The sequence below is a fragment of the Cetorhinus maximus genome, chromosome 3, assembly GCF_964194155.1.
Source record: "Cetorhinus maximus chromosome 3, sCetMax3.hap1.1, whole genome shotgun sequence".
NCBI classification, from domain to species: domain Eukaryota; kingdom Metazoa; phylum Chordata; class Chondrichthyes; order Lamniformes; family Cetorhinidae; genus Cetorhinus; species Cetorhinus maximus.
The window spans coordinates 55270251-55297537 of NC_135881.1; the positions used below are offsets into that span (position 1 = coordinate 55270251).

Here is a 27287-nt window from a genome sequence, read left to right on the forward strand (position 1 = left end):
CTCAAGATTTTTACCTTCCTAAAATGTAAGGCATAACCAGGGAAATACAATTTGCACCAACCAGTCTCACTATTCTGGCTTCTCAAATCAATTGGGTCACCTTGGAGTCATCGTTCCAAGAACTACAATCATAACTTTACTAAACACAAAATGAAAGTATTCTTTGTTTAGTTTAGTGGTAACACCCGACATTTCTAACCTTTGAGTTAGAAATACTTGAGTAAATAATTCAGGCTGACATGTAAATGCAGAAGTGCTGTTGTTGGCAGAGCTGTGTTTCAGATGAGATGTTTAAGTAAAGCTCCATTTGCCTATTCAGGTGGGCATACAAAATTCTATGGTACTATTTGAATAGCAAGGGAGTTCTTCCAGTATCCTCGCCAACAATAGCCCTCAAATAGAAACCCCAAAACAGATTAATTAGTTATTTATTGCTGTTTCCGTCACCTTGCTGTGTGCAAATTGGTGCAGAATTTGCCTACAGTACACTAATGGCTACGCTTCAAAAAGTAGTCAATTGCTGTGAAGTGCTTTGGAATATCTGAATATTTGAAAAGCGAAGCTCTGCATACATGTAAAAACACCTTTGATTTTTCAGTCACAGTCAAAACCTGTTACTACTGGAGAATTTTGACTTCATTGACTGGGAGGAGCCATCTAGATCCTAGTGACTCCATATTAATGGCTCGATGAATGGTTGGTGAAATAGAGAGCTGGCCCAAATTCACTACTAGTTTGTGCATTGAAAACTCTGCAGGCTTGCTTTCCAATTGAATAGGCCACTTTCTGTTCCCACTAGGTAGATTCATAGGGGAGTCAATTTCCTTGGAACTTTTAGGTTGTAAAGTAACTTTGATGGAAGTTGTGACAGTAGAACAGGGGTACATCTGAGGAAATTCAACCGCTAGCCATTTGAGCCATCTAACCCGTGTGATCAGAGCAGAAACACTAATGATCTTACGGGACTGATAATTAAGGACTCTTCAGTTTATTGGCTTTCAGTTTTCCTATAATCTCCTCTCCCAAGGGAAGTAACTTTTTGGTGGAGTACAGTTCTACAACATCAAACAACATTCTTAATATTGAGCCTAGATGGTGAGAGTTTATCAGGGTGGAGGAAGAGGAACTTAAGCCTACTCTGATGATGTCTTTAACTGATATCCACACATCCTTCCTGCAGGGCTTACTGGATAACGATCATTCAAGAGTCAGTCATTATGGCATGAAGAAGGCCATTCGCCCCTTTGAGTTTCTGCCGGCTCTCTGTACAGCAATCCAACCAGTCCCATTCCCCTGCTCTATCTCCGTGGCCTCAATGATTTAACCCTCACTCGCCCAGATGAAGAAGCTCCACCACTATTCACCATCAATTGATTACAGGTCAGTGATCAAACCAGGTCCTTCCTGTTCCAGTTAAAGCCATAAGCGAGGCTCCATAAACTAGCTGAGGTTTTGAAACAAATCAACATGGATTTCAAGCTCGACATAATTTTGATGCAGTTTTTGTATTTGAAGGAGGAACTAATTTGAACACGTTCATATGAAACAATAATTTGTGACCAAAGTACAGTTTTATGTTCAGCAGTATTCATATTTGCACATACAATCAAGGTGGACTGATGTTCCAGCTCCCCGATAGGTTTCTGTAAAACAAGCCTCAAAATTCTATTTAGATATATGGTTCCATACAGCAAGCCATCTGTCAGATGTGTTATGTGGCAATAAAAATGCCAATTAAAGTGAAGGAGTGGTTTATTGTGAATGACACATTATACTATAATTAGAACCATTTACTTTATAATAGCTGAAAAATTGAGTAGTCCTAAAATGAAAGTAATATTTGGGGCTATGCCACAAGATGACAATTGCAATGATATTTCAGATGAATACAAGTCAGTGATGTATTTTGGTCACAAATTCATAGTGACTGCACAATGGTTGAGCAACACATTTGCTGATGTATTGCAGATTAAAGCACAGTCCTGGGAGGATCTTGTTCTTCTGTTACAACCAATCCAGTATTAGATCATATGTAGAAAGCGAATGTGTCACGACAAGTGTTAGGTTAAAGACCACAGTCAGAAATTTGGGAGTGATTTCCTCATACTACCAACCTCAACCACATCAGTATGTGAAGATGCTGAACAAAGGTCCAGTCTCTCCCCAGGGGAAAGAGTTGGCTCCTAACTCCACTCAACTACTTCCTAACGGTTATCTGCATAGGATGGGCAGAGGGCCACTGGCAGATCTTTCTGCCTTTTGTTATAGGTGCTGCTTCCTGAAGAAAAGGGAAAATTTGGTACCACCAGCAAAAGGAATCAAGAATGAAAATATCACATTCAAATGGGCATGATACTGTTACACATAAGAAATTGCAGGACCATAAATTGGTAATCTTTAATTTGCATTTGCTTATAATTTATACATTTAACAAGTTAGTTTTTCAAACTCAAGATTCAGTTATTCGAAGACCAACATAACATTGTTGTGAAGAGCTTCAAGCACCCTTTGAGGTTTTCATTATTAGAAATTATGAACGGCTGATAGCGTTACCCTGTAATTCCATTTGATGCTCTTTAAAATGTCACCTATACCCAGGATAGAAGTGTCAAATTACTGTGCCTCTATACATGATATGGTTTTAAACCAGGGATGTTTCTTTTCCCTCCATTTTCAAATCTAGATCCACTTTGTTCCTTCTACTGTAGATGATGTAACGACATTTTATCACCTCAAAACAGGTTCATTATAAATAATTGAACAACTGATACTATTTCAGGTAGTCAGGTTATGAAAACTGTTATGGGGTTTATGTTATTTAGTGGCTGTGTCTCATTGGCAAGAGGACAGATTGGACAATAGGGTATAGAGATCAGCATGTTTGTTTCATGACAATAGACAGAAAAGTTAAACAGCACAAATCGGGTGCACAATAGTATTCACATCCAGTTATTTGAAACAAAAACAATAAATGCTGGGAAGTGCTTAGCAGGTCTGGAAGTAGTTGTGGAAAGAGAAATGGTTTCAGGTTGATGACCTTTCATCAGAACCCAAGGGCACTGACCTGAAACGTTAATTCTGTTTCTCTCTCCACAGATGCCCTCAGCTCTGCTGAGCATCTCCTGCATTTTTTGCTCCAGATATCTCCAGTTATTTGAGTTGCTCTCCTGTTGAGCGAGTAACTGTACTGAGAACACAAGACACGTAAAATTTTCTTTATATTAAAAGAAATATGAACTCAGCAAAACAGGTTCCAAAATAAGTTCAAAAACAGAATTACCTGGAAAAACTCAGCAGGTCTGGCAGCATCGGCGGAGAAGAAAAGAGTTGACGTTTCGAGTCCTCATGCCCTTTCAGCAGAACTGGTTCTGAACTCGAGTTCTGCTGAAGGGTCATGAGGACTCGAAACGTCAACTCTTTTCTTCTCCGCCGATGCTACCAGACCTGCTGAGTTTTTCCAGGTAATTCTGTTTTTGTTTTGGATTTCCAGCATCCACAGTAGTTTTTTGTTTTTATCCAAAATAAGTTCACCTTGGACTAAAAACTAATGCATGACTCAGTGCTGTATTGACTCAAGTGCTTAGGTATCATTGGTTTGTGTCCACAGAGCATCTTAGAAACAGTGCACCTGTAATTAATTAGACTGGAGTGATTCTGTTCCAAATTGTTCTCAGTTTAACTTTTCCTCTCCTAAAGGCACTGACTCATGCTAGGATATGGTTCTACGGTACCCCTCTGATATCTCACTTATTTATCCACTAACACATCAGGAGAGCTGGAGTATTTCTAAGGTGCACTGGTAATTATGGCAAATTTACATTATATACACACACTCAGACTAAATGTTCTGACTACAAGATATTCTCCTACGAAGTACCCATTAATACAAATTAATCTCTTACCACATGTTTGCCATTGAAAGTTGTACAAATACAAAATCCAAAACCTCCAAACACCAGAGTTCAGGTTTAGCTCTTTGTTCTGCAAATGTTTATTTTTTTACACATAAGCCCAATGCACATTTGGTCAATAGCTGCATCCAAATCAGGCCTCCTACAACAAAAGTAGGAAATTAAAAGAGTGGGAAAAAGTGCTGTAAATGCAGCAACAGATCTGAAATCCATTTGTTACTTGGAAGAAAATGAATAATTTGGTGGTTGAAGCAGAGAATGAACAGCTTATGTGTCAGAACATTTATCATTTTGTGTATGTTGAAACATGAAGGAAAAGCAGTAACCTATTTCAGGCAAAGTGATTGGAAGTATGTAGGCATGTGTATGTGCATATATGTGGGTGCGTGTATGCATGTGTATATGTATCTCTTCATTACATAACAGAAACAATGGAACATTGTTCCTGTTCATGAGATGGCCTTTCTACATGTTAAGTTAACATGTACAGCCATCATTTGTACAGTTAAATAAATAACTCCATTAAACAGTGCAACAAGATCACCTACTGTCAATATCTACAAAGGCAATTATGAATTTTATATATATATATATATATACAAATGCTTACAAACTGGATTTTGAAAATAAATTTCACAAATGTGCATATACAGTAACCAGAACAGCTTATCTTTATGCCCATTAAGCAATAAGAAAAAGCCATTTGGGAAAGTTGGATAGTTTTTAAACAAAAGAAAAATATAACAGAACCCTCAGGCAATTCCTAAACAAAAAATATCATGTAACTTACATAATATTCAGTATTTGGTATATAACTTAGACGTATCAAGTAAATTGCTCACTGCCTCGTCAGTTAAAACTATTCATTTTACAAAAAACCTAAACAATATATGTCTATATATATTATATATTTAATTTCCCACCCCATTGATCGATGATATATGCATCTGTGTTCTGAATTTTAAAAGCTAGGGAGAGGAAAAAATGAAAACTGTATCAACTACAAATTTTCCAAAATAGGCCAATTGTAGTTGGCATGATTAAAAAGAAAATACATCATTTGGACTCTGAAGCAGATATTGTGACTAAAACTATATTCTTTTTAAAAATGATATCCAAATGTTGCGTACAAATAGAATGATACTCCATATACAGTACATAGTACCTGTACTTAGAAAATACTTTTTCCTTAATTAACTCTGATGTGTAAGGCAAGACTAGATTCCCCAATCCCACCCCGACTACTGACATAAGCCAGAGTGATCTTTAAACATATAAAGATTTCTTTTAAAAACAAAAGTTGTGCATGCAGAAATTAAACTTTTGAGGAAAAAAAATTGGTAAACTACAGTATAAGCTGATCCAACCTTTCCTGAATATCCAGGAAAATTATTTTTTCCCCAAACATATGTTGCTTAAGAACATTAACAGTAGTTTGATAGCAACAGTTATTGTTCAGCCAGCAGCAATCAAAACCAAACCAAAACATTAAGAGCACAGTACCACACTAGCAGATCTGTAATTGTACCATGTTTTAAAATGAAACATATTGAATCTATTTCCATGCTGCCTCAGCAACAACTGCATGAAATCTCAAGTGTACAATAACCTTTACAGACGGATCAGGTAAATATATACTTTTTCTTTTACACACATAAACTAAAGGGGACACAGAGGAGCCGTGTAGGCAGAGTTATTGACGGATGTACACATCCTGGTTCCACTCGCCCACATCATTCCTTTTTTTAGATGCAACATCCCCATCTTTTTCACAATATTGATCCTTTGATTTATGCCGACTGCGCTGTTTGTTGCGTTCGTTATGATCCTGTTCTCGGTCTCGTTCCCTAGAACGATGCCGTGACTCTCTGTGCCTGTGAGTGCCATCACCTTGGGATTCTTCTGTATGATTGTGGACCTGGTGTGAGCTGTAATGATGACCAGGACTATCCGTATAATCATCCTTTGGTTCAATATACACAGAATCCCTGCTGCCTTTGGTATCAGAGTCAAATGTTTCTTGTCTCTCTAGGCCTCGACTCGCAGTGCTCCGGTGGTTGTGATGCTTTGCAGAGGAAGAAGTTCGATGTTGGGACTTTTTCACTGGCTCCGGTGGCTTCTCTTCCTCTTGGGAAGCAGCTCTCTCAGGTCCCGAATGGGGCTGTTTCTGCTCTCCCTGTTTTTGTTCACCCTGGTTAGTACCACACCATGCAACCATCCAGTTAGTGAGAATTTCACAATTCAAAAAATACTTCCTTAGTCTGATTAATTTACAACTTGAAGAGGCATGCACTATACACACCTCAGATTTCACTTAAAATATAATAAAGTTAATACCTGCTTTTACTAACATTTGTAGTATAATAAGCATTTTCACTTGGTTACTGAAGCAAATAAATTACTGCCAAAGTGCATTTAAGTAAAACAACCCAAATGTTAATTTAATATTGTGAAACTAATAGTGAAAATTGTTAAAATAAATCAAATGTTATTGTCTTAAGGGTACGATTCAGCATGAACTTAATTCTACACCCTTCTTCAAACATCGACATACTGACCCCCATACTGATGGTTATGAATGCTTTTTAAATAAGCATGCAGCCTCCAAAAGACAAGTCTATGATGTCTAGTTCATATTGGGGTCAAGAAACCCCCTGTGAGAACATAGACCAATGGAATTATGCTTTAACCACTCAATACACTCCTTTGTTAGTTTTACTTTGATTCATCACAACTACCACAACCAGGGTTAAATGACTTTCTCATGCAAAACTGTTGCCCATTAGGAGATACTGGCAAAAGAAAGACTATTTTTCAATAAAGCTTGGTTTAGATTCTATCCTGAAACCGGAAGGTAATTAAATGTCTTCATCTCCAGTGCAATGTGATTGTCACAAATCTCTTTGCTTTTTCCATCTTTGTCTGCCTCCCAGAAATGAAGGTTAGGTTGGAGGGAAGCAAGAACTTGTACCTGTAGATTGGAGACCGGTGCTGGGCTTGTAGGAAGAGCTGCAGTGGCCATTGTACGGCTGAGGAGCGGATTGGGAGGATTGCTGCTAGGAGGGTGGGTGGCTCTCCAGTAAGCTTCTAGGTAATCAGACAGGTGCTCACAGGCATCTTCCAGCTGATTTTCATCCAGAATTACATCAAACAATTCCTACAGAAAAGGGCAGAATCTTTAAGATCTATTTCTTCAAACAAAAAAACATTTGAAAGCAAGTTGTGCTTTGTTGAGACAATAATAGCATATTTTATCTTCAATTATTTGATGTACTTGGTACATTATAAATTACCGTGACCGATGTTATTTTGTGACAAGTTACATGTGTTCATATCAAATTCCACTCTTAATTGCATTAGTAGAAGTTACATCCATTTCAAATTGATTTGCACCTTTGGTAGAGTAACAGTCATTTCTACCTAGCATCTGATTTAACCAATCACTTGAATCAAATCTTATTTTAATAAAAATAATATTCTGAGCTCCAGTGAGGGGCATTGGAATGAAAACTGTTATAACAGGTTTTAAATGTTTGTAATTAATATTTTACTTTATTCCATTCAACTTTCTGTAAGCAAAAGATAAAAGGGAAAAATTGTCATAAATTCCTCCGTACTTGTTCACCCTTCTAATTGTTTCCTTTCACGTTCTTAACTTTGTTCTTCCACACAGAAACAAATACTGCACACATCTCTTAGCAAAGACAGACATTTTCATGGACATGCTCTCAAACAAGAAAGGTTACAAACAAAAAGAAGAGCTGAAAGGGTTAAATTATGTGGGCAGATTGCATAAGCTTGCTTTGTATTCCTTTGAGTTTAAAGGGTGTTTAAAATAATTAAGGAATTCAACAGGGTATATCAAGATAAACTTTTTTTCTGGTACGGGAATCAAGATCTTGGGCCACAATATTAAAATTAAATCTAGACAATTTAAGAGTGAAATCAAGGAAGCACACTTTCACACAAAACGTACTGGAAATTTTGAAACCAGCTCCTCCAAAAGACTGTTGTTGGGCAAATTGAAATTTTCAAGATTGAGATCGCTAGAATTTTGTTGGGTAAGGGGTAGGGAACAAAGAAAGGTAAATAGAGTTGTGCTGCAGATCCGTCAAAGATCTAACTGAATGGCGGAACAGACTCAAGGGGATGAAATGACCACCTACGCCTACTGAATTGAAATTAACTAGGGCATCATTCACTTCTGCAGGCAAAAGGCTGTGGCCAGTCCAAAATGTGGGAACATACTTTTCAATATAGCACTCCCAGTTCACAGTTTCATGAGTGAAGTTTAGGTAAGAATGTCATGTGCCAGTTTCCCACTTCTAAAGGGATCATTTTTTAGGCATCCTCTTCAGGCATTAAACAGCTTAATTATGTTTACGAAGGTCTAACACATGTTAAAGGACCCCGTTACAAGATTAGTTATCGATGAGTAGAGAAGGAATTATGTCAGTAATAAAAGGTAATAGTTAAGTATGTTTTTTTAAATTGTATGAAGACAGGAGGAGCAGTAGTCTCCCAACTTTAGTCTTGCTGATCACCCACATCCTGAACCAACCTGTGGACCACTGCCAGGAGCCTGAATTAATTTTTCTTGTGAGATGAGCTGCATATGGAGGGACAACAGACAATTAGTTCCAAATATGTGGGTAACGCTGATTATGTATGCTGACCTCAGATTTCTGTTTGGTTTTGTGCTACTCATGGAAACAGGTCCAAGCACAATCTTGGTATCATCTCACTGCTACTTCCTGGTTTACTTTGTTCTTTCTTTCATTATTTTCTACATTTTGGATATCCTTTTCTAAGGGTCTTGATGTTCCAGTTTAATTTTCCAAAGTTATAAAAACATTATCAGTATCTTAGCATTCTCCATTAAGTATCCTTCAGAGGCTGACAGGTCATGTAAACAGGGTGACGCCAATTTTCACAATACTTCTTATTTCAGCTGTTGTTAGCTTACAAATGGACAGGATGATTCAGACAGCACTTGAAAGAGAAAGCCAGGCTGGCAATTTCCTTGGAGTTGCTCCCACTGTGATGCTGTAACGTTTTATACAAGTTTCAGATGCACTCCTGGCAAAAATATGGTAGAAGAGTGGAAAGGAAATTCCCATTTGCGTTGTAGCAAATATGAAGAAGGATTACACCCATAACACTGAGCTGGATCTTGCTGAACCTCACTATGTACACTATTACTTAGACTTTTCCTGTACCCTGTGTTGTAACCTGCTGGAATTGCAAACTGATAAAAGCGTAGCAAAGACAGTGGGGCATCTGTGAATTTAGTGAATGGTGAGACCAACACTTCTTAAACAATGAGATTTACGATTTAAGAAAGAAACAAAGGATGGAGAGAGAAAGAGAGAGAATTAGAGTCAAATCAGCTAGAGGGAGAGAAATAAAGAGAAAAGGAAAGATTTGATTAAAAGGGAAAAAGGAAAAGTAAGAATTTAAAAAAATAAACAATTAAAATTTTAATGAAAATTTTGAACAACAATTTATTACATGCAAGAATGTGATTGATCACTTCAAATTGTTCTCTTTCTGAGCCAGAGGTTGATTAGCATTCTATTCACAATTACCATGTCATTAACAGGGTGCTTAATCTTTTAATTACTAGATTTAAATTTCTGCAGTGAGTTTAATGTGCAATTAAATCCAAATCCAGCAAGATTTTAAAGAATAACAGGGAGACTAAGGGAAAGATGCTGTTTGTATAAAGCAAGCAACCAAGTGGCATGAATCGAAATTCTGGAAATTTCTGTTAGTCTCCTGAATTTAGGGCCAATCTGCAGGTTAAGAATGGTGCGCTGTTATTTTTCCAGCAACACCCAGCCCATTAAATTTCATTATGCCATGCCAAATGCTGATTGACCTCTTGTCCACATACAGCTAATTTGTTTCTAAGACTTCCAGAAATTAAAAAAAACACCCCTCTTGCCTTGTGCCATCATCTCTTTTGTCGTTTAAGATCTCCTGTCTTGCACCCTACCACGGACCTTCTCTTTTGCTCTCTCCTGCCCTTTCTCTCTCTCTCTCTCCGTACTTGCATAAAACCTGTAACATCTTTAACTTCTTCCAGTTCTGATGAACGCCATTGACCTGAAATGCTGGCTGGAATTTTATGGTCCCTTTGGGATGGGCTGGGAGGTGGGAAGGCTGGAAAAATGGTGAGGGGAGCTGTTGGGAGGGGATGCCTGAAATCTTTTTGATGCCATGCGTTTTTGCCACTGGCCTTCCATCCAGTGAAATTCAATGATCTCCCAAGCAGGGTCCAGGGCAAGAGAACCCTCCTTTTCGGGCACTCCATGGCCTCTGGAGGGGCCAGCTTATTGGAAATGGCCACCCTGTGGCAACAGTGTCACCAGTGCACTGCGACTACCCCCGCCATTCCCCTCCCCAGCGCCCACACCCCCCAACCCCACTTATCCTGCTTTAAGGGCACTGGGCCATTGAGGTACCCGCTCCCTGCAACTGCAGTTTCACCAGTGGCCACCACTAGCAGTGCCGCTGCTGAGACCGAACTGCTGGCCCTTGATTAGGCCACCAAACTTAATTGGATGGCAGCCCCAGTAGCAGCTACTTAATTAGCAAGGGCTGGCAAAATGCAGCCCTGGGTCCTGCCATCCACCAAATCAGGGTCACCTCCTGTTTTCAGCCTTGATGGCAGGTCATCTACCCTCACAAGATTTAGCCCACCTGTTTCTCTCTCCCCAGATACTGTCAGACCTGCTGAGTAATTTCAGCATTTTCTGTTTCCTACACGGCATGCTCAACCTCAAGAAGTGATGTGAAAAAGTTGATCAATTGGCCTTCAAGAATTAAATATAATAAATTCCAATAAATAAATGTGTGCAATCTTTGAAGGAAAAAAAGATTAAAATTACTCACGGGAGGGCACTGCGCCAGTTTGTCTGCTGCAACCATCTGGACATTCAGGTGTTTAGCCTGGGATTTTCCTCTGGATTTTATTAATCTCTGCAAAACCTACATACATGGTAAAATGGAAAGATTAGAAAGTTAGTACTTAGAAAACAGTCAAGTACCTGTCCAAACTGATTTTAAAAAGTCAACATGGATTTATGAAAGGGAAATCATGTTTGACAAACCTAGTGGAGTTTTTTGAGGATGTAACTAGCGGAGTAGGTAAGGGAGAACCTGTGGATGTGGTGTATTTGGATTTTCAGAAAGCTTTTGATAAAGTCCCACATAACAGGTTAGTGTGTAAAATTAAAGCACATGGGATTGGGGGTAATATATTGGCATGCATTGGGGATTGGTTAGCAGACAGGATAATATATTGGCATGCATTGGGGATTGGTTAGCAGACAGGATAATATATTGGCATGCATTGGGGATTGGTTAGCAGACAGGGAACAGAGAGTAGGAATAAATGGGTCTTTTTCGGAGTGGCAGGCGGTGCTGAGTTTTTCTAGGTAATTCTGTTTTTGTTTTGGATTTCCAGCATCCGCGGTTTTTTGTTTTTATCTCGGTGACTAGTGGGGTACAGCAGGGATCAGTGCTTGGGCCCCAACTATTTACAATACATATTAATGATTTGGATGAGGGAACCAAATGTAATATTTCCAAATTTGCTGACGACATGGAACTTGGTGAGAATGAGAGTAATGATGAGGGTGTTAAGAGGCTTCAAGGCTATTTAGATAGGTTGAGTGAGTGGGCAAATACATGGCAGATGCAAAATAACAAATAACGTGGATAAGTGTGAAGTTATCCACTTTGCTGGGAAAAACAGAATGGCAGAGTATTATTTAAATGGTGATAGATTGGGAACTATTGGTGTACAAGGGGACCTGGGTGTCTTTGTACACCAATCGCTGAAAGCAAGCATGCAGGTACAGCAAGCAGTTAAGATGGCAAATAGTACACTGGCCTTAATTGCGATGGGACTTGAGTAGGAACATAGGAACAGGCGAAGGCCATTCAGCCCGTTCAGCCTACTCCACCATTCAATAAGACCATGGCTGATCGAACACTTCAATGCCTTTTACCCAACCTATCCCTATAACCCTTTAAATTATTGTTAATCAGAAATCTATTAATCTCTACCTTAAACTTACTCAATGACTGAGCTTCCACAGCCCTCTGGGGTAGAGAATTCCAAAGATTCACAACCCTCTGAGTAAAGAAATTTCTTTTCATCTCGGTCCTAAGTAGCTTCCCCCTTATTTTGAAATCGTGTCCCCTGGTTCCAGACTCCCCAACCAGGGGAAATATCTTACCTGCATCTACCCTGTCTATTCCTTTAAGTTAAAAGCAAAAAACTGATTTACGGATGCTGTAAATCCAAAACAAAAACAAAATAAAAATACCTGGAAAAACTCAGCAGGTCTGACAGCATCTGCGGAGAGGAATACAGTTAACGTTTCGAGTCCATATGACTCTTCAACAGTTCTGTTGAAGAGTCATATGGACTCGAAACGTTAATTGTATTCCTCTCCGCAGGTGCTGTTATTCCTTTAAGTACTTTGTAGGTTTCAGTGAGATCGCCTCTCATTCTTCGAAACATTCTTCGAGAATACAGGCCCAGTTTCCCCAATCTCTCTTCATAAGGCAGTCCCGCCATCCCCAGAACAAGTCTGGTGAACCTTCATTTCACTCCCTCTGTGGCAATAATAACCTTTGAGGTAAGGGGACCAAAACTGCACACAGTGCTCCAGGTGCGGTCTAACCAAGCTTCTATACAATTGAAGCAAGACTTCACTACTCCTGTACTCAAATCCTCTTGTGATAAAGGTGAACATTCCATTAGCCTTCCTAATTGCCTGCTGCACCTGCACGTTAGCTTTCAGTGACTTATTGACAAGGACACCCGGGTCCCTTTGTACATCTACACTTTCTAATCTCTTACCATTTAGGAAATACTCTGCACATCTGTTCCTTCTACCAAAGTGGATAACCTCACATTTTTCCACATTATATGCCATCTGCCAGGAGCAAGGATGTCTTACTGCAGCTGCACAGGGCCTTGGTGAGACCATACCTGGAGTCTTGTGTGCAGTTTTGGTCTCCTTACCCAAGAAAGAATATACTTGCCATAGAGGGAGTGCAGTGAAGGTTCACCAGACTGATTCCTGGGATGGCAGGATTGTCGTATGAGGAGAGATTGGGCTGACTAGGCCTGTATTCAGCGGAGTTTAGAAGAATGAGAGGAGATCTCATTCAAACATATAAAATTATGACAGGGCTGGACAGATTGGATGAGGGATAATATTTCCTCTGGTTCAGGTGTCTAAAACAAGGGGTCACAGTCTCAGGATATGGGGTAGGCCATTTAGGACTGAGATGAGGAGAGACTTCTTCACTCAGAGGTTGATGAACCTATAGAATTCTTTACCACAGGAGGCTGTGGAGGCCAAGTCACTGAATATATTTAAAAAGGAAATAGGTATATTTCTAGACTCTAAAGGCATCAAGAGGTATGGGAGACAACGGGACTATGGTGTTGAGATAGAGGATCAGTCACGATCATGTTGAATGGTGGAGCAGGCTCGAAGGGCCGAATGACCTACTCCTACTCCTATTTTCTATGTTTCTATAAAGTATGCTCCATTACAATAGAATGTCAAGTATAAAACAGTCTCTTTGTAGTAAAAAACTTGAGTATTGCTGGAAAAAAAAGAGACATGCTTTTGAAGCTTTTTGGCTTGCACTCATCGAGGCAGACGCAAAAATACCAAATTTCAAAGGGAACATCAATTTATACCTCATGAGAAAAAGGGTACGGATTGGTTGGAAAGTGGATGCTGGCCGAGGTATTGCCACGGAGAATGCACCAGGGAACAGCTATCCCTCAAACTTTTGTTTAAGTTCTCTGCCTTTTTTGAATTTAAAAATCTTAGAGGACAACTATAAAACAGAATTAGAGACAAAGACTCTTGCTCAGTGAAGTCAGTGGAATGTCTTTTGCACATATCCAACTTTACTTGGGCTGAACCTAGCCAGTTTTGCTGATTCAGTTAATTCCCGGTTTTTAGGCCAGGCCAGAAATTGATGTCTGCCCCAAATTGAGGGTGAGAAGCTGCTCACTGCTGGGGAACTTAACAAGGGTGTAGCAACATATATTCTTTGCAGTGCAGCCATGTTGCACTTTAGAAGGGCAGAAATAATTTATCCAAGGCCTGGGGATGGAGGTGGCTATCCCTTTACAGAGCCTCCGATCCGAAACGTCAGCCCTCATCCTCAAATTTCAGTTTCCATTGGCAGTTGGTGGAACCCTGGGAAATGATGCAAGGATTACGATGCAATTCCCATGTAATCGACATACATTTTACTTTTCAGACAACTATTTCTGGTCAGTTTCAGATGTTTACCTGCTTGAAGTCTAGAGGTGCAGGAGTACCCTGGTGTGCATATACACACACACACACACACACACACCCTAGTATAATTAGTGTGCAGGGTAGTATTTGGTATAATTTTCTAATAAATGTAGTGATCTCGACCTTTGCACTTGACAAGTTAATCACTGCCTTTGAAATCTTGTTTAAAAAAACCGTAACTCCGTCCCCAGCTGATAGGCCTTGTAATATTACGTAGGCTGATGCAAGCAACATCAAGGGAAAATGCAAAAAAAAAACAAATCCAAGTTGAAGCCAAACAGCAGGTGTCACTTTACCTTTGGAGAGGAAATCTTCACGTAGACTATCACAGGAGCCAAAGAGGTTTTACCCAACTGAGCCGGATGGTTGATTGTATCTGCATCAAGGACTACCAACTGCAGTGTTCTTGCTAGTTCAAAAATCCGCTCTATTTCACACTGGACTTCAGCTGCAGGTCAAGAAGCAGGAACAGGTCAAGGGATGCAGGATAAATCTCTTCATTGGTTACTCTACTTTTGAAGTTTACATGCTAGGTTTTAGATTCAGTGAGAACCGTTCTAATAACTTCACTGCTAAAATTACTACATTACTGACTACTGCAGCTTCAGAGCTTTTTAATGTTCCACATATATTTATTGGTAGGCTTCTCAGTGTAAACTTGGACAGCGGTTTGAGCCAAGATACGAATTACTTTGGATATTTGTTTCTGTCCCTAACTATGGTCTCACAATGAAAAATACTTTTAATAAAATGTTATCTAAAAAGGTACTCCCTAGAAAACTCTGGGTAAATGTATGCTATGGCACTGAGCCATTTAAATCATGAAGCCCTGGGAGGGGTCAGTGCCTCCTTCATTGTCAATTAGTTACCATCCACAGGCATTCTTCATCTGAATCCAGGCAGTTTGAGCATCACCAAGTTGTGTTTACTTGTACATTTAATGTAACAAACTGCTCCAAAGTGCTTCACAGGAGTATTAACAAGCCCAATGTGACCCTAAGCCACAGAGAGATATTAGGACAGGTGACCAAAAGCTTGGTCAAAGAGGTAAGTTTTAAGGAGTGTTGTAAAGGAGGAGAAGTGGAGAGATTTAGGGAGAGAATTCCAGAGCTTAGGGCCTGGGTAGCTGAAGGAACAGATGCCAATAGTTGGAGTCATTACAATTAGGGATGCACAAGCGGCCAGAATTAGAGGAGTGCATAAATCTTGGACAATTGAAGCGATGGAAGATATGAAACAAGGATGAGAGCACAAGGGTGATGGATGGATGGACTTGGCATGACTTAGGATATTGGCAGTAGAGTTTGGAGAGGCTCAAGATTGTGGAGAGTACAAGTTGGGATTCCAGCCAGGAGAGTATTGGAATAGTTGGGTCTAGATGTAACACAAAGGAATGAATGAGGGTTTCAGCAGCAGAGTAGCTGAAGCAGGGCAGGGAAGGCGATGTTACAGAAGATGAAAGTAGACAATATATTTGAGAACTGTATCTCAGCTTGACTTATTGTCTTTAGCAGAAGAAAGAGGAAAATGAAAGAAGAGGAACAGAGAAAGGCAACACACCAGAGAGCTCAATACGTGCCCTAAATCACTAGGAAGTAGGTACACAGAGGATTAAAGAGTTTCTGACCCTAGTCCTAACATCAATGGGTGGTGTCAAAGTCAAAACCTTCCCCATGCAGAGGAAGGAAAACACCAGCAGGCAAGTCAGCACTGGCCATTCATTCAACTGCCGTAAAGAACTCTAAGAGCTATTGCCACCTTGTTGCTGAGAGAACAGCGTGCATGTGAGAAACATCAAAACTAACTGTTGAAGAATCAAGTGGATAAGGAGAACAGTAAAAAAAAAAGTGAACATATATTTCTGTAATCGTGTTACTGTGACACAGTAAAAATTAGATAATTAAAAACAAAATGGGAATTGAGCAAAAACGGGCAGAATAAAACTAAAATACTGTGGATGATGAAATTCTGACATAAGAACAGAAAATGCTGGAAAAACTCAGCAGACCTGTTCTGGCAGCATCTGCGGAGAGAGAAATAGAGTTAACGTTTCTCCAAAGAAGAGTCGTATTGGACTCAAAAAGTTAACTGTTTCTCTCTCCACAGATGCTGCCAGCTAGACCTGCTGAGCTTTTCCAGCATTTTTTGTTTTTATTTCAAAAATAGGCAGAGTTTGGACGCTATTGGTCTCTCACCAACTTCAACCGTTTGCAAGCAAACTGGGCATAACTGATTGGAAATCTATGCTAATTTAACCATCCTAAGCTAGCTGAAGCTGAGTGTCCTCATTTATATCCTGAAGAGCAGCAATTAAGGAAACAGTTATAAAACACTTCAATAGTACCAATTATAACAATGAGCTGAATAATGAATGGACTATCTGAAGAATATTTTCTGGGTGAAGCTTTTAGCTCCCAGTGCTTAACACCCAATACATATTAATTGTGGTATCAAAGCTATCAGATTTTAGAACTAATTTTAGAGACTGTCTGTTGTGTTATAAATTTCTATCCTGTCCTGTGTTCACTGCCCCGTAACAAAATTTCAGTGTGGACCCCCCTCTGTTCTAATTTCAGTGGAAGGGTCCAGAAATCCCACGATAGCATGTGTGATTTTTCCTGACAACTTTCTGTCAAAATTATAGCAGACAAGCAGGCCATGTCATTTTGTGCTCAGTCACCTGATGGCTCCATTAAGAATGTGCCAGTTAGCAAGTGGACACACATAAATGAGTGAATAGGGACACCATTTGTGCAATTTTCTTTCATTTCTACCTTTTGAATGCTATTTCCTTAACCCATGAAGTTATATTACAAATTACAAGCAATTCAGCTGCTGAACTCCATTACAGTCACAGCACTGCCACTACTGTAATAATCACAATGCATCCAATGTTTACACACTGGAATTTTCAAGTTGTCACTTGGATCGTTGTGAATATAAGCTAAATAAGAATTTAACAAATGTGAAGCAAGTGGCAGTTGAAATTGTTGCTCAAGACGCCTAACTCAACCTTTACCTTGGACAACCAAGGACATCTGACATGAGGCTAACCAAAAGTGTGGGTGTAACGACTGTACCCGCATGGACCGACATGTTTCCTTGCATGATGCCACTAGCTACATGATTAGGAAAGGATTATACTATCTGAATGCTCAGATAGTTTGCACCACATAATGCAAGTCAATGCTAGCCTCTCAGGCAGCCAACCCAAAGCCTGCATTTTAAGCCATTAATGCTTGGCATGTAAAGGTAAGTCTCAAGAGTGGCTGACCGGTGATTATTACTATCTGAAGCCATGGCTCATAACACCTTTACAATATTCCACGATACAAGCTGAACACAGGTATAAAGAGGTGCAGGCGCCAATGAGAGCACACCGTTAGCATGTGGAGCACAACAGTAACTTATAGTGCCATCAGATTTTTGAGCAAGTAGTTGCATGTTTGTCTCTGCTACCATGGAACTTACCTGTAAATAAATTGGAACACTGGTGCTATTAGCATAGCACCTGGAAGAAGCACCATCTCCACAGCAAAAATGCAGGATATGGCTGGTTGCAGTTTCTCAAAAGGAAACTCATAGGTTTTGCCTCTTAATAGCCAAGCCATGAAACTAATATACTGCAGACTACACCACTCTGCAACTGCATGGACAGCTTAGCTTTGCTGGATTTCCACCATCTGTATCAACATCAGTGAACATTAGCAAAGGATCCTGACATGCTGCAGTCCCAAAACACATCACCGTCATCCATGCCCACTACAGACATGCCACTCACCATTGTTAACATGTTGCACAACAGCAATTCTATTTTTCTCCAATGAGAACAGTAGTGCCTGATAGCTCATTACAGACTGAAATTGCAAGGTGAAGAGTGAGTGGGCGAATGGTGCTGTGATATACTGGAGTGACTAGATGCATTGGTCCTGGCTTGCTGCCTTCCATAACCTATCTTCCCATTCTTAGGGACATTCTAATGGTATCTTGACAAACAACCTTTATATAAAGGTTTCAAAAGAAATGGTATGGTAAATGTGTTCAGTAAGTGTTTTGTTGGCTAATTACAATGAGAAGAACATATAACAGAAGCTGATGACAAATGCTGCAGTGGTGGCTGTCCCCATTCTTCTCCATTCTTCTGTTTCATGGACTTTTTAGGAACAGTTGAAAGTGTTTTAAGGCAGTTAAGATAGTATCATTGCTTGGAACACTATTAATGAAAGATTTGCTTACCTTCCTTATCCTGGAAAGATTACTGATTTTTTTCGCTGCACCCCATATGTGTACAGTGTTATGAAACAGCAATTAACACTGGCTGTGGCCTCTTCCTATTTTTCCTGGGCTGCTCTTCTTGAAAGGCTGTCAAGCACACTACTGAAGAATCATCTACTCCTCAGCCTCACTTCCTCAAGGAGAACTCCTCTGCAGCATTGGAGAATATGGCCATTGTATAGCCAATCCCACGGCCAGACACTTTCACCAAAAGTTCATTGCTTTAGAAATAGTTCCTTTGATTACGATATTCCATAGAACCACAGAAAAGTTACAGCACAGAAAAAGGCCATTTGGCCCATCTTGTCTGCGCTGGCTGAAAAAGAACAAACAAAAAAAACTAGCTGCCCATTCTAATCCCACTTTCCAGCACCTGGTCCGAGGCCTTGCAGGTTACAGCACTTTAGGTGCAGATCCAGGTGCTTTTTAAATGAGTTGAGGGCTTCTGCTTCCACCACCAAACCAGGCAGTGAATTCCAAACACCCACCACCCTTCGGGTGAAGAGGTTTTTCCTCATATGCCCTCTAATCGTTTTACCAATCACCTTAAATCTGTGCCCCCTGGTAATTGACCTCTCCGTTAGGGGAAACAGGGCATCCCTGTCTACATTATCTAGGCCTCTCAATCTTGTGCACATCAATTAGGTCACCCCTCAGCTGCCTCAGTTCCAAGGAAAGCAACCTCAGCCTATCCAATCTTTCCTCATTGCTGCAATTTTCAAATCCTGGCAACATTCTTGTAAGTCTCCTCTCCAGAGCAATTATGTCCTTGCTGTAATGTGGTGACCAGAACTGTACACAAAATTCCTGCTGTGGCTTAATCAGCGTTTTATACAGTTCCAGCATTACATCCCTGCTTTTGTATTCTATACTCGTCCAATAAAGAAAAGCATTACATATGCTTTCCTTACCACTCTAGCCACCTTCAGGGACCTATGGGTACGCACACCAAGGACCCTCACTTCCTCTACCCCTCCCAATATCCTCCCATTTATTGTGTATTCCCTAGCTTTGTCTGCCCTCCCCAAGTACATTACTTCATACTTCTCTAGATTGAATTCTATCTGCCACTTTTCCGCCCACTCAACCAAACCATTCATATCATTCTGGAGACAAGTTATCATTTTCACTATCAAGTACATGGTCAATTTTTGTGTCATTTGCAAATTTCCCAATCATGCTTCCACATTTAAGTCCAAATCATTAATATATACAACAAACAGCAAGCGGCCCAACACTGAGCCATATGGGATGCCACTGGAAACCATTTTCCATCAGCAAAAACATCCATCAACCATTGCACCTTTGTTTCCTGTCACTAAGCCAATATTGAATCCAACTCACCACATTCCCCTGTATCCCACGGCTTTCACTTTTCCAGCCAGTCTGCCATGTGGGGTTTTGTCAAATGCCTTACTAAAATCCATGTAGACAACATCCACTGCCCTACCCTCATCAATCCAATTTGTTACTAATTTAATCAATATTTTTGAAAAGTAAGACACAACCTTCCCCTAACAAAACCATGTTGACTATCCCTGATTAATCCTTTCCTTTCCAAGTGACAGTTTATCCTTTTCCTCAGAATTGATTCTAATAGTTTGCCCACCATCAAAGTCAGACTGGCCGGCCTATAATTATTTGGCCTATCCCTCAAACCCTTTTTAAATAATGGTACAATGTTGGAAGACCTCCAGTCCTCTGGGACCTCGTCTGTATCTCGTGAGGATTGGAAAATGATTCTCAGAGCATCCGCTATTTCCTCCCTGCCTTCCTTTAACAGCCTGGGATACAATCCATCTGGGCCTGGTGACTTATCCACCTTCAAGAATGCCAGTTCCTCCATTACTTCCTCTCTCTATATGCTTATTGTATCTAATATTTCAAAGTCTTCATTAACTAGAATGTCTGCTTCATCCCTCTCCTTAGTGAAGACAGAGACAAAGTATTCACTAAGAACCCTGCCCACGTCTTCAGCATCAGAGCACAAGTTACCATTTACATCTCCGATCTGTCCTACCTTTTCCTTAGTTATTCTCTTGCCGTTAATGTACTGGTAAAACATCTTTGGGTTTTCTTTGATTTTACCTACTGATATATTTTCATATCCTCTCCTTTGCTTTCAGAATTACATTTTTTACTTCACCCCTGTACTTTCTACATTTGTCTTGGCTTTCTACAGTATTAAAATTTTTGTGACAGTCATAAGCTTTCTTTTTCTGCTTTATCTTACCTTGTATACATCTAGATAACCAGGGGGCTCTAGATTTGGCAGTACTGTCCTTTTTTCTTTGTGGGGACATGTCTACACTGTGCCTGTAGAATGTCGCTTTTGAATGCCTCCCACTGGTCTGTCACTGATTTCCCTTCAAGTAGCTGTAGCCAGTCCACTTCGCCTCTCAGCTTCATTAAATTTGCTTTCCCCAATTTAGAACATATACTCCTGTTCTATCTTTATCCTTTTCCACAATTATATTAAATCGAACTCCAATCTAACTCCTATCTCCAAAGTGGTCACCCACTGCAACTTCATCCACTTGCCCAGCTTCATTTCCTAAAACTAATCTAGGATTGCACTCCCTCTCATTGGGCTTGTTTCATGCTGGCAAGTTCTCCTGAATGCAGTTCAAGAATTTTGTGCCCTCTGTGCCCATCACACTGTTCGTATCCCAGTTTATATTAAGGTAGTTGAAGTCCCCTACCAAGATTGTTGTATTATTTTTGCACTCAGAAATTTGCCTATGTATTTGCTCTTCTATCTCCCTCCCACTATTTGAGGGTCTATAGTACACTCCTATTAGTGTGGCTGCCCCTTTTTATTCCTGAGCTCAACACATATGGCCTCATTTGATGATCCATTTAGTATACCATCCTTCCTCACAGCTGTAATTCATTCTTTAACCAATAATGCTATACCCCCAGCTTTTTAACCCCACCTCTATTCTAAAGCCATAGAAAAGTTATGGCGCAGAAAGAGGCCATTCGGTCCATCATGTCTGCGCCAGCCCCGGAGAGAAAGAAGAAACTAGCCGCATATTTTAATCCCACTTTCCAGCACCTGGTGCATAGCCTTGCAGGTTACAGCACTTCAGATGTATATCCAGGTACCTTTTAAATGAGTTGAGCATTTCAGCCTCAACCGCCAACTCAGGCAGTGAATTCCAGATATCCACCACCCTCTAGGTGAAAAAGTTTTTCCTAATATCCCCTCTAATCTTTCTACCAATCACCTTAAATCTATGCTCCTTGATAACTGACCCCTCAGCTACAGGAAATGTCTTTCCTATCTATCTTATCTATGCCTCTCATAATTTTGTACACCTCAATTAGGTCACCCCTTAGCCTCCTCTGTTCTAAGGAAAACAACCCCAGCCTATCTAATCCCTCTTGATATCTGCAATTTTCAAGCCCTGGCAATATTCTTGTAAATCTCCTCTGCACTCTCTCCAGAACAATTATGTCCTTCCTGTAATGTGGCGACCAGAACGGTACATAAAATTCCAGCTGTGGCCTAACCAGCACTTTATACAGTTCCATCATTACATCCCTGCTTTTGTATTCAATACCTCGCCCAATAAAGGAAAGCATTCTATGTGCTTTTTTGACTGAAAACCCTACATCCAAGGATGTTGAGCTGCCATTTTTGCCCCTCTTTAAGCCAAGTTTCCATTATAACAATGATATCATGCTGCCATGTGTCTATCTGTGCCCTCAGTTCATCGGCTTTGTTTGCTATACTCCTTGTATTTAAATAAATACCTTTTAACATTGCCAAATTCCTGTGTTGTATACCTTTAAACCTTTGCTTCTTCAGTCTTTCAGAGTCACCCACTAATTTTCTGTCACCCGACCCCTGCTTTGAATTTGTCCTATTTGAATCTGCCCTCAGGTTCTCATTCCCCTCCCAACCTCATTGAGACCTTTCCCAACAACACTAGCAAATCTCCCTACAAGGACATTCATCCTGGTCCTATTCAGGTGTAGATTGTCTGGCTTGTACAGATCCCACCTTCCCCAGAGCCAGTCCCAATGCCCCAGAAATCTGAAGCCATCCCTCCTCCACCATCTCTCCAGCCGTGCATTCATCTGGCGTATTCTCCTATTTCCATATTCACTAGCACGTGGCCATGGAAGTAATCCGGAGGTTAACACCTTCAAGGTCTTGCTTGCTAATCGCTTTCCTAACGCTCTGAACTCAGCCTGCAGGACCTCATCCCTTTTTCTACTGTTGGTACCATGTCCTCTGGCTGTGCACCCTCACTCTCCAGACTGCTTTGAAATGCTCAGTGATATCCATCACCCTTGCACCAGGGAGGCAGCATACTATCCTGGAATCACGGCTGTGACCACAGAACCTGTCTGTTCCCCTAATTATAGAATCCCCTACCACTATTGTTCTCCTCTCTTTTCTCCTCTCCCCCTGCAAAACTGAACCACCCATGGTGCTCCGGTCATGAGTCTTGCTGCTCTCGCCAGAGGAACCCTCTCCCCCATTAGTACTCAGAAATGAGTACCTATTAGAAAGTGGGATGTCCTCGGTTTGTTGCACTATCTGCCTTGCCTTTCTTGTCTGTCTTATGGCCACCCACACCTCTCTCCTTGCTCTTTCATAAGCTATAGGATGACTTCCCTTCTGAAATGTGCTATCCACATAGCTCTCATCTTTGCGAATGCTCCTTAGTGACACTGGCTGCTCCGAGTTCCAAGATATGGTGCTCGAGCTTTTCCATTTGGTGGCACTTTCTGCACATGTAGATGTCCAGGACATGGGTAGCATCCTGGAGTCCCCAAATGGCACAGCGTGTGCACTTTCCTTCCCTAAACAAAAAGATTCCCTTGCTGAAATTCAATACAGACACTTTTTTTGCACTATGTGAGACATAGCTAGAAGTCAATCAATATATCATTAGCCAGCATATTATGTGCTGTATTTTTTTCTAATCTGAATTTTATACATGCGCTGTCAAGCATTTTTTTTAAAACCTTTTCCAATTAAAAGTGTCAGAAAAAATGAAAAGACAGATTGACAAGCTTTGATCAAATATGGAAAATTCAAACCAGTTGTCAAAATCATTGCAAGAATTCTATTTATGAACACCCCATTATTCTAATGAGTTTTCAGTTGTCACAGGCCTTTGCTAATACAGCAAAATGATTAGATTGCTGACACACAAAACCTAGACATCTAAGCCAGGATGATTCACACTATATAGCAGTGCCAAATTTCTCTGATTCCTTCCTTCTTTCAGGATCAAGTATGCTTCCAGCTGTCAAGCTACAGAATTTCCTATGAAGCCACTAACTAGCCAGCATAAACGTTGTCATAATAGCTGACTGTGGTTGTGGACTCCAGTATTAGATACTATACGGCACTCTGTACTATATAGAGGGTCACCTGACCTCAGGAGTGAAGGTCAGATAGCACATGTTGGACCCTGTCTTGATAGAGCTCAGAAACTGCAGATATGTATTCAGGTTAGGAAAATGTGTTATCAATAAAGTTAGCTCAGCTACGACGTCGACGGCCTGCGTGCATCATTAAAAAGAGAAACAAGAAATAAGACATGGTGTCAGAAGTAAACTAAACACAATAATGGAGGTTCTGAAACCACCAACAGAACTCAGTTTGGAGGGCAATCTCGCTGAAAACTGAAGGTGGTTCCGGCAGCAATGCGAGCTGTACCTCACAGCAATGGGCAGTGATAAAAAAGACCCTCAGGTACAGTCTTCTATCCTTCTTCACGTAGCAGGGGTGGAAGCCCTTGAAGTCTATAACACATTCATGTTTGAAAGTGATGAGAAACAAAATGACTTGAAAGAAATAATAGAAAAATTCAAAGCCTACTGCAGCCCTAAGAAAAACATCACGTATGGAAGATACCAATTTTTCTACGTGCACGCAAGGCAGTGACAACATTAGTAAGTATGTAATTGAGCTGATAAAATGAGTTAAATCGCGTGAATTTGGAGAGCTTGAAGGATCACTGATCTGAGGTAGAATAATTTGCTCTCTGAGAGAACGGCTTTTGAGAGAAGTTGATCTCACGCTGGAGAAAGCAATAAATATCTGCAGAATGGCAGAGACAACGAAATGCTAGGTTAAACGGATGACAGAAGATAATAAGCTGTACATGGTCAAGTGGTTAGATGCAGTTAAACAGAAACAGCCCTTGGGAAAGAACAAATAGACAGCCTGAAGGTAAAAAGAACAAAACTGCTATTAAAACATTTAAATGCAGCCAATGTGGAACAGAGCATTTACCATGTAGTTGTCCAGCCTATGGAAAGCAGTGAAGAACTGTGACAAACTAAATCACTTCACTATGATGTGTAAATTGAAGAAAGTGTGCATGATTGCAGATGATGACACAGACACTGAAACTGAACTTTTCGTTGGTGCAGTAACAACAAATTCCAAAGATGACAAATAGAAGGTCGATTTAAAAATTGGCAGCATTATGGTGAATTTCAAGCCTGACACAGATGCACAAGCAAATGTCATTCCCATAAGCCTGTATCATAAGATAAGCAAAGAAAAACAGCTAACTAAAACAAAAGTGAAGCTGTCTACTTTTACAGATGAAAAAACTGCAGTAGAAGGCAAGTGCACATTTAAAATGAAGCACAAAAAAAAGTCTCAAGAGCTTCCATTCATAGTGGTGAAAACTGATGCAAAACCCATTCTTGGAATCAAAGCTTGTGAAAATCTGAAGCTAATCAAGAGAATAATGACTGTCACCATTGATTACATCCTGAGGGAGTATAAAGATGTGTTCCAGGGATAAAGGGAGATCACACCATCAACATTGACAAAACTGTGACACCCAAAATACACCAGCCCAGGAAAATGCCAGTAATGCTGAGAGACCAACTGAAAGCAGGGTTGGACAGAATGGAGAAATCTCACATCATCAAGAAAATTGAAGAACCAAAATGGATTAATCTGATCACAACTGTAGAAAAATCAGATGGGAATCTGCGAGCCTGTTTGGATCCCAGAGACCTAAATCAGGCAGTACAATGCGAGCATTACCATCTGCCCACAGTAGAAGAGATCACGTGTAAGCTAGCTGATGCTAAATAGTATTCAGTCTTGGATGTGAGTTCAAGATTCTGGCAGGTCAAGCTGGATGAGCATAGTTCCTATTTCTGTTCCTTCAACACACCATACAGGCGATAAAGGTTTTTACGCTTACCTTTTGGTATTAATTCAGCTCTGGAGGTGTTCCACAGAACAGTGAAGCAGCTGTTTGAAGGGTTAGAGGGCCTGGGAATCTATATTGATGAAGTGCTGGTCTGGGAGCCTCATGAGAAGACAACCACAGACTGAGGCAGGAGCTGGCCAGAGCTAGAGAAAGGAACCTCAAGTTGAAATAGGAAAAGTGCAAAATAGGTCTTCGCGAAATCAAGTACTTGGGACATGTGCTAACAAGTGAGGGAGTGAAGCCGGACCCGAGTAAAATCAAAGCAGTCGTGAACATACCACCCCCAGAATGTAAGAAAAACTTGGAGAGGTTTTTGGGAATGGTGACCTACTTGTGGAAATTCATTCAGAATATGTCAGACCTGACAGCATCCCTCAGAGAACTTCTACAAAATGATGTGGAATGGCACTGGGAACAAAGTCACCAGGGAGCTTTGACCAGTCTGAACAGAACACTGACCCAGGCACCTCTGTTAAGTATTATGATGTCAGTCAGCCGGTCAAGATCTCAGTGGATGCTTCAAAGGCTGGCCTAGGAGCTGTCATCTGGCAAAATGAGGCACCAGTGGCATATGCTTCAAAGGCAATGACTGAAACACAGCAGTGGTATGCCCACATGGAGAAAGAAATGCTAGCGATTGTGTTTTGCCTAGAACACTTCCACCAGTTTGTCTATGGCAAAGACGTGGAGGTAGAGTCTGTTCATAAGCCTTTGGAAGCTATAATTAAAAAGCCTCTGAACTGTGCACCACCAAGAATCCAAAGATTACTAACGCATCTGCAGAAGTTCCAGTTAAATACAAACCGGGCAAGGTAATGTACATCGCAGACACTCTGTCACATGCATACCTACCCATCACGGAGGAAGAGGATAAAGAAACGGAAGCACAGGTTCACATGCTGACAAAAAAAACTTACCTGTGGCTGTAACCAAACTGGATGAGATCAGGGAAGCGACCAAGAACGACGCCACCCTGAGGAAACTGCAGCAGATTGTGCAAACTGGCTGCCCACACATCGGAGCAGAGCCTCTCTGCTGTACAAGAGTACTTGAACTTCCGTGAGGAACTTCAAGCAGAAGGAATACTTTTCAAGGGAGAAAAGATTATAATTCCTGCAACACTGAGGAAAGAAATGGTGCAGCACATACATGAAAGTCACCTCGGCATAGAAACATGCAGGAGAAGAGCTCGGCGCATAATGTATTGGTCCTGGAATGGGAACACAAAAATCAGGGAAATGGTGAATGCGTGTGCAGTGTACCAAAAGTACAGTAACTTGCAACAAAAGGAACTGTTTCAATCACACAGTGTTCCAGAGAGGCCCTGACAGAAAATCGGAGCGGACTTGTTCACATTTGACAACAGAGTACCTACTAGCAGTAGATTATTACTCAAAGTTTATTGGAGTCTGCGCTGCTGAGAAATGATAGTACGAGCATCACTGTAATAAATCATATAAAATCAATTTTTGCTTGCCATGGCATACCTGAAATGCTCATCTCAAGATAATGGCCCACAATTTTCAGGCACTGAATTTTGCAAATTT

The 27287-nt window shown here is 40.6% G+C and overlaps 1 protein-coding gene across 4 annotated transcripts in view; it reads right to left on the bottom strand.

Moving 5' to 3' along the window:
- Positions 1 to 2378: 2378 nt before the first annotated feature.
- Positions 2379 to 27287, bottom strand: part of LOC144678647 (voltage-dependent L-type calcium channel subunit beta-2-like) — a 442474-nt gene continuing 417565 nt past the window's right edge. For all 4 annotated transcript variants that reach the window (XM_078538394.1, XM_078538393.1, XM_078538395.1 and 1 more), the window contains 4 exons: positions 14557 to 14708; positions 10809 to 10904; positions 6883 to 7068; positions 2379 to 6102 (listed from right to left, as the gene is read on the bottom strand). In XM_078538394.1, the coding sequence (XP_078394520.1) occupies positions 5605 to 6102; positions 6883 to 7068; positions 10809 to 10904; positions 14557 to 14708 (932 nt within the window). In that variant the 3' untranslated portion in view covers positions 2379 to 5604. The remainder of the gene's footprint in view (positions 6103 to 6882; positions 7069 to 10808; positions 10905 to 14556; positions 14709 to 27287) is intronic.